This window comes from Colobus angolensis, unplaced genomic scaffold (genome assembly GCF_000951035.1).
Source record: "Colobus angolensis palliatus isolate OR3802 unplaced genomic scaffold, Cang.pa_1.0 Scaffold250, whole genome shotgun sequence".
Taxonomy (NCBI): Eukaryota; Metazoa; Chordata; class Mammalia; order Primates; family Cercopithecidae; genus Colobus; species Colobus angolensis.
In genome coordinates, this window is record NW_012115711.1 from 485,649 (window position 1) to 494,089 (window position 8,441).

General features: G+C 47.6%; 1 protein-coding gene across 2 annotated transcripts in view; it reads right to left on the reverse strand.

Annotated features, from left to right (window-relative positions):
• Positions 1 to 892: 892 nt before the first annotated feature.
• The window catches only part of SMC1A (structural maintenance of chromosomes 1A), a 46,377-nt gene continuing 38,828 nt past the window's right edge, over positions 893 to 8,441 (reverse strand). For both annotated transcript variants that reach the window (XM_011946566.1, XM_011946565.1), the window contains 6 exons: positions 5,373 to 5,529; positions 4,775 to 4,929; positions 4,507 to 4,658; positions 3,290 to 3,359; positions 2,889 to 2,999; positions 893 to 2,455 (listed from right to left, as the gene is read on the reverse strand). In XM_011946566.1, coding sequence (XP_011801956.1) covers positions 2,372 to 2,455; positions 2,889 to 2,999; positions 3,290 to 3,359; positions 4,507 to 4,658; positions 4,775 to 4,929; positions 5,373 to 5,529 — 729 coding nt within the window. In that variant the 3' untranslated portion in view covers positions 893 to 2,371. The remainder of the gene's footprint in view (positions 2,456 to 2,888; positions 3,000 to 3,289; positions 3,360 to 4,506; positions 4,659 to 4,774; positions 4,930 to 5,372; positions 5,530 to 8,441) is intronic.

Here is an 8,441-nt window from a genome sequence, read left to right on the forward strand (position 1 = left end):
CAGATATCACTACTTAGGATGAAAATGATATAGGGTAACAATGTTAGACCTCAGATCAACCTCAAGAAAAATACTAAGTAAATAGTACAGGAGGGCAATTTGGAAGTAATATTAAAAACCAATATATAAATATCCTATGACTTTGCATTTCCACTTCTAGGAATCAACCCTAGGTAAACTTTCACACATACACTTTCACACAGGCATAGGGATGCTCCTGTGTAGTATTTTGTAATAGCAAAACCTGAAAACAGTCTTAATGTCCATAACAAGAGAAATGTGTAAGTAAAATGTGGTAATCATATGATGGCAATCTATACAGTAATTACAGAAGATGTATTGAGCTACATTAAGTAACATGCACAGATCTCAAAAACATCGTTAAGCAAAGCAAACAAATTGCTAAACAATTCAATATACCATTTGCATTAAACACACAATATTTCCAATGAGTTCATATTATGTACGTACAAGCATTAAAACAAAGTCTAGCCGGGCGCGGTGGCTGAAGCCTGTAATCCCAGCACTTTGGGAGGCCGAGACGGGCGGATCATGAGGTCAGGAGATCAAGACCATCCTGGCTAACACGGTGAAACCCCGTCTCTACTAAAAAATACGAAAAACTAGCCGGGCGTGGTGGCGGGCGCCTGTAGTCCCGGCTACTCCGGAGGCTGAGGCAGGAGAATGGCGTAAACCTGGGAGGCGGAGCTTGCAGTGAGCTGAGATCCGGCCACTGCACTCCAGCCTGGGCGACAGAGCGAGACTCCGTCTCAAAAAAAAAAAAAAAAAAAAAAAGTCTAAATGGAAGTACTACAAACAACAGCCACTAAGAGGGAAAAGATCAAGAGGGGGAGTGGTTGATAGCTGAATGAGACTATCTTTAACAATCTAATTTCTCAAAAGGAGAATGAATTCATGATTTGGGTAATTAAAATGGACTTAACTTTTAAAAAGCAAAAAAGCAATACACAGATCAGAAGTGAAGTGTGATGGTGTATGTGAATGAGTAAAGGCTGAGCTCATCACACCCGGCTTTGCTGCCTCTGCATGATCCTTATAGCTAATGTGGTTAGTTCCTAAAATGAACCTCACACGTGTTAGGCTGGGATGTGGCCCAGGCTACCTCTCCCCTATTTCCTCACAATCCAGACTGGGGCTCAGGCACCCGGTTACCATACATGATTGAAGCTACAGGTTTCCTCAGGCCCTCCACTTACCAGGTAGACCCCATTAGTGCCCTGAAACTTTCCCAGTCAGCAGGGCATTCAGCACCTTCCAGATTTGGAGGCTTCTTCTGTCCCTAATAGCTGGGATCAGAAGCTCTCACGGGTCTAGGCATGAGGGTTATATTCTGGGGGGTCGGCACCTAGTGGGCTCCACAAAGGGATAAGGCCTCCAGTGAGGAGCTTGACATCATTAAATCCTATGAGGTAGGTAATATTGTTAGCCCCATTTTACAGTTGAGGAAACTGAGGCACAGAAGGTCAAATGACTTGCCCAAGGTCAAACAACTAGTAAGTGATAAAAAGTGGGACCAGAACCCATAACTGTCTGTCCCCAGAGCCCATGCTCTGCTCCTAGTGCCTGACCAAATCCTACCAATTTGTCAAGGTCTAGCTTAAATGTGACCTCCAGGAAGCCTAGAGGGGATCACCCTCTTCTCAAATTCAAAGTACATATGACATTCAGCTAACTATAGTCATTCATGAACCCATTGTATCTCCTTACTAGGAGGGTAGAGATCATGTCTGATTCAACTCTGTATTATAAGCACAGAACCTGGCAAATAGAGGGTGTTCGGTATGTGTCTGATGAATACATAAATGAATGAATACACAAATGAGTGAATGAAGGCAGTTTCAGGTAACTGCCTAAGACTCCTATGAGGTCCTGAGTACCTTTGCCCAGCTCAGGGGTGCTGTCATCCTAAGCTCCTTTGGAATCAAATTCAGACTAGGCTCCTTCTAAAACAGGTCTCCAATATCCTTTATTATTTTGCAAACATACTCACATGCACACATGCGGATACATATATACACACATACATACCCACACACACAGTGGGCAAGAGGCCCAAGGGGCCCACGATTATGGGTGATGAGGGGGAGGAAGGGGGTGTGTGTGATGAACAGATGGCCCTGTTCAGCTCAGCACCTCCTTCCAGAGGCCAGGGTACTCCCTGTCGTTCAGGAATTTTTGCTCCAGACCTAACATCACCTCTGTTCCTCTTCATGCTTGATTAGCAGTGCCTAAATCCCATGACTACACCAAAAAGGGCCAGGATGTAGGGGGAAGGTTGGGAGTCAGATATCCAGAGATTGGGAGAGGGACAGCTTAGGGATCCAGACAGGGTGGGAGGGCAGAACTACTGCTATTGCTCATTGGGGTTGGGGTTGGCATCTGGGTACTTGGTGAGGTCGAAGGTCAGGACTTTGCTGATCACACAGTCCCCTTGCTGAAGGAGGAGGGAGAAAAAGAAAAATAAAATTGTAAGGAGAGAATTAAGAGGGGTCTAGTGCCCCAGGATCAGGGGCCTCAAACCCTCCTCCCTACATACCTGCCCAAAGCCCAGTCAATGGTTCTCTCTGGGTGTGAGAGGATATGCTCCGTCCCATGTGCCTTCTCTCCCTGCCTACTTCTGTACTCTCCTCCTTTCTCCACTGTCTGGCTGCCTCTGCCTACCTTTCCACCTGTCCCCAAATGCAATGGCCCTGCCTGGCTGGGCTGGGTAAGCCTCCAGAGGCAGGGGTCCAACAAGCCCAACTGGCCATTCAGGACCTGATTCCCTATGCTCCCCCACCTCCTTTCCCCTCCTCTGCAGCCTTCCTTTCCTGCCCTGGGAAATCAGGCAGGGAGTAGGGCTGGCTCCTGAGCCAGGCCCGCCCTACCTCAGGATAGACTCCAATGAGGCTCTCGGCCTTGGTGTAGAACTCCTCCTTGAGAGAGATGACGATGGCCTGGAAGTTGCAAGTCGACTGCTCCTTGATGTAATTTGCCACCTGTGGGAAAGGCCGCCAGGCACTTAGCAAGGCTCAAACCTTAACAGTCCCCTGTATTTTCCAGCCACAACCAGAAGGCAGAAGAGGTAGGGTAGGGAGAGGAAGGTGGGGAAAAGAGAGGTTGAGAGAAGGAGACTACTGACTACGACAGCATGGATGACTCTGGGCCCAGCCTCCCAGGCACAGAGAGCAGGCAGCAGGAACGGCTAGGGCACACTCAGGAGTTACTCCCTGAAACCCAGCCCCGACCTGGGGGCATCCCTCCCAGGCCCCACTTTCTTTGCACCCACCTTGCCAATGTTGGTGTTATCCAAGGCAGCATCGATCTCATCCAGGACGAAGAAGGGGGCTGGCTTGTAGCTGGGAGGGAACCAGTAGGTGAGCTGACACTGAGGTGGGGAGGGGGTGGCAAGGCGGGGTGGGACAGCCCCAGGACCCATCAAACAGGCCAGCTTCCCACTCCACTTCTTCAGAGACTAAAACACCCAGGTCTCAAAGCTGCCTGAGCCCCTACAAGCCAACACATCAACAAAGCCCTCCCCTCTGCACTCAGCCCTGTGTTCCAGGTTCCTACAGAATCACACGAAGACATGGTCCCCTCAGGAGCTTCCAGGCTGGCTGGGGAGCTAAAGCTGTCCAAGGTTTTAGTCGTAATGATCGAGCTACCTAGAGGTCCACCCCATTCCAAACACACGCCATCACAGCATGCTCTGTCATGCCTCCTTGCCTCTGCACATGCTGCATTCTCAGCCTAGAATGCCTGCTGGTCTCCCTGGCAAACTTCTACTCATCCTTTACATCTCCTGCTCAAGTGGCACCTGTCCTTAAAAGTCTTCCCTGGCTTACCCACACCCTCCCCACAGACTGGGTTAAGTGTACCTCCTCTGTGTATCCATCACACCCATGCTCACCCAGTTACAACACTTAGCACATGTCTGTTTATGCGTCTGGCTTCTACTAGACTGTGAGCTCCTCGAGGCCTGAGACCCTGTCTGATACATCTGTGTTCCTAATCCCTCCGCAGGGTCTGGTACAGAGCAGCACTCAAGAAATTGATGCTGTACAATCAAGCAATATAAGCTGCAGGAGTCAGACTCAAGTACTGGCATTCAGGAGGGGAAGGTCAGGGTATGACACAGTGATCAAGGAGGGCTTCCTAAAGGAAGGGGAGGAGAATGAGAAAGGATGAAGGGGTGAAAGGTGATGATCAACCTAGATTTACATGGAAAGGGATTATTAGCCAGCAACCTTGTGAGCAAAAGTCTGGAGGTGGGACTGAATACATGCAGAGGCCGGTGAGGGCATGCTGAGTGGATGAGGGTGGATGGGGAAGACAGGTCCAGAAAAACCAAAGCCAGATACGCTGCAGTAGATAGTGAAACAGGGATGCAATCCAGATTCCACCAAACCACCTTCACTTTTGCAGATCTCTGCGTATCCTTGGGCCCCAGAGCCTCTGGTGGCCTCAGTTCAGTCTTCGTCAACTGACCTAGGGGATCAGCCTTACCTGTGGATGGCAAAGAGCAGGGCCAGAGCTGCCACTGTCTTCTCCCCGCCTGATAAGTTATCCATAGGCCGGAAGCGTTTCCCAGGAGCCACACAGTTGTAGTTGATGCCATCCAAGTAGGGCTCTTCAGGGTTCTCAGGGCCCAGGAATGCCTAGGGGAAGGCAGATGGGTCTAGATCTGAGCCTGGATGGAGACAGGGACAGAAAGCCTAGAGGGAAAGATAACTGAGGATGGTAGCAGCTGGTTGGGTAAGGGGCTCCAGCCTACCTGGGCACTGCTATTGCGGGACAGGGCTTTATAGATCTCATCAATGTTGGTAGCCACAGATTCAAAACAAGCATTGAAGCGGTCAAAGCGCTCCTTCTTGATCTGTTCGAATGCCTGCTTGGCCTTCTTTGCTCGCTTTCGGGCTGCTTCAAACTCTGCCAGAAAGAAAGACAGGTGACCCCTCAGTGCCCTGGCAAGAAGGACCTGCAAATGACAATCCAGAGCAGGGACATCCCACCGAGAGAGAGAGGAATGCCTGAGGAGGGTCCCAGAAGGATCTGTATCCAGTGGACTGGCCACTGGAAACAATGCAGAGTAAGAAACAAGGGCCTGCAGCCACACAAATATGGATTCCTCCCTGTGTTCTACCAGCAACCAGCTATGTGACCTTAAACAGGTCATTTACCCTCTGGGAACCTCAGCAATTTTCTGTTCTATAAAGCAGGTGTAATAACCCCTACTGTTTAGGGCTCCTGGGAGTTTTTTAAGTAAGAAAGCATGTCAGAACAGGAACTGCTGTGATGTACAGCAGGCCCGTGGCATACCTTTAGCCTCTTGCCCTTATCATAGGCCCAAGTAGAAGGAGGGTAAATCTTACCATCTGAGGTCTCTTGGAACTTGTCTCGGACACTTTCCAGCTTTTCCATGGCCTTCATGTTGGGGGCGGCAATACGCTGAAGCACACTCTGCTGCTCATTCAGCTTCTGCTGCAGTGTGTTCATCTCTTGCTTGATCTCTTCCTCAGCCTGGGCATCCTGTAAGGCCCAGGCCCAGCAACATCAAGAAGGGCCTGGCCCCTGTGCCCAGGCCCCCACCGAGAGATGACTGAGTGTGGCCTGGGTGCCTGCTCCTATATGGAGGGCAGGTTCTTCTTCTCCAGCTTGGTTCCTTCCATCAGATCCTACCCATAGTAACCATTCCCACCATCTCTGGAAATTATAGGCTGAGGCTGCTTTCTAATCTCTAGCCCTTTCCCCAGGCCCTGCCGACCTCTTTGTCTCTCAGGAGGAGCAGTTGGTGGTGCCCCGCTCTGGCTCTCAGCCCAAGCCATGAGCCAGTACCACCCCAGGGTGACCTGGAGGCTCCCACACTGGCTGCTCTGGACTCCACTTACAGCTCCACAATAAGTAAGGCAATTCACGTTTTCTGCTTAGATCACTGCATTTGAGCAAATTCCATTTGAGTTTAGTTTTAGTTCTTATGGATATTGCAATGCATGTCTGGGCTTGTGCCTTTCTGCCACTTTCAGTCAATAAATATTTACTGATTGCCTACCAAGTGCCAGGCACTGGGGCCATCCTGTCCTATAAGCCCTGGTTTCTGTGCTCACAGAGCTCAGGGGTCTAACAGAGGAATGCACATAAGTAAACAACCAGAATACTGTAGGATGAATGTGAAAACAATGATAAGCAGGCAATGTTGAATCAGCTCACAAGAAAGACACCTAACTCAGACTCAGGAGGACTGAGACTCCTAACTCAGAGATCAGGAGATCGATAGTTCTTGAGTGGTGAATGTTAGTACTATTATGTTTAGTGAGCCTAGGGTATTTTGGGTATAAATAAGTATAATAAGTAGAGGGAGGGATCCTACTAGTGTATAGAATAAGAAATATGTGACCTGCATTGAGGCGTTCTGGTTGGTTACCTCATCGGGTGATAAAAATTAAGGTAGGCTTCCAGGAATATGTTTAAGCTAAGGACTACAGGATGACCAAGTGAAGACAGAGAAAAGGAATACACCTTTTTTTTTTTTTTTTTTGGAGACAGAGTCTCGCTCTATCACCCAGGCTGGAGTGCAATGGCATGCTCTCCGGTCATTGCAAGCTCTACCTCCCAGGCTCCAGTGATCCTCCCAAGTAGCTGGGACTACAGACACACACCACCATGCCTGGCTAACTTTTGTATTTTTTGTAGAGAAAGAGTTTCGCCATGTTGCCCAGGTTGGTCTCAAATTCCTGAGCTCAACTGATCCACCCATCTCAGCCTAAGTGCTGGGATTACAGGTGTGAGCCACCATGCCCGGCCAGGAACAGACTTCTATGCAGTTGGGAGCATTACAAAAAATAGCCAGAGGAGGATGCTCATGGTCCATTCATCGAATTGAAAAGAATTCAAAAGAGAAATCAAGCCAGGAATGGTGGCTCACGCCTTTAATCCCAGCATTTTGGGAGGCTGTCAGGAAAATCGCTTGAGAATAGGAATTTGAGACCAGCCTGGGCAAAACAGGGAGACTCCGTCTCTACAAAAATAAAAAAAATTAGCCAGACATGGTGGCACATGCCTGTGGTCCCAGCTCCTTGGGAGGCTAAGGTGAGAGAACTGCTTGGGCCCAGGAGATTGAGACTACAGTGAACCATGATGGTGCCACTGTACTCCAACCTGGATAACAGTGTGAGACCTTGTCTTAAAAACAAAACAATATGGCAGTAGTAGCAATTATGTGTGTATGTGCATGCATGTGTATTGATGCATGTGTACAAGTGTGTTGGGGGAGGGCACAGAAAGAGAAGATGCTAGATAGACAAGTAAAAGTCAGATTACAAAGGGCCTTATAAGGTTTAGACTTTATCCTGAGAAAGGTGAGGTACCAGTGAATGATTTCAAGAATAAGAAGGACATAAACGTATGTACATTTTAAAAAGCCCTTATGAAGAACTCTATACACTACTTTGGAGTGGTCTCCAGGATAGGTTTTTTTTTTTTTTGAGACAGAGTCTCACTCTGTTGCCCAGGCTGGAGTGCAGTGGCACAATCTCAGCTCACTGCAATCCTGCCTCAGCCTCCCAAGTAGCTGGGACCACAGGCGCCCGCCACCGCACCTGGCTAATTTTTTTTTATATTTTTAGTAGAGACAGGGTTTCACCGTGTTAGCCAGGATGGTCTCAACCTCCTGACCTCGTGATCCGCCCGCCTCGGCCTCCCAAAGTGCTTGGGATCACCGGCATGGGCCACCGTGCCCGGCCCCAGGATAGGTTTTTAAGTAAGATATGAAAGCTACACAATAGTGTACGCTACCTTTTATTTAAGTGAAGGTAGAGGGAATACAAATATATTTGTATTTTAAACATATAACAACAACAAAAAGAATAATCCAAAAACTAATTAAAGGGTTATCTATCGAGAAAGAGAGGTGAAAGGGACAGGAATGGAAGCAAGAATTCTCTTCATGTACCTTGTTTTATACTTTTGGTTTTAGAAACACATAAAGATGTTATATATAACTATTAAAACAAAATTAAATCAAAATGTGAAAACCACTGGGTAAAAAATTTTGGGGGAACAAGATATTCACAAAATGCCAAAGCATCACTCTAAAGATTACTAATTAACGACAAAGGCAAAAGTGTATATTTAGCGTTGAAAAACCTAGCAACTGACACTTTAACTGAGGGATCAAACTCAGTATCACTAATAGTGGGCACATCCTGACATGATGTACCTCCTGGAGGGATGCCACATAAAGTTCACTAATGAAATGTTCTTGCCAAAAAGTACTTAACATGAATCCATTGAGCCTCCAGACTGGATGAAATTTCCAATTTACAGGAGATACAAGGGTTGGAAGAACAGGTTAAATAATATTGTGAAAAAAAAAAAAAGAACATATTCATAATGTGGGACATTTTCCACAAAAACTCTCATAGACTCTTTAAAAGATTAATGCC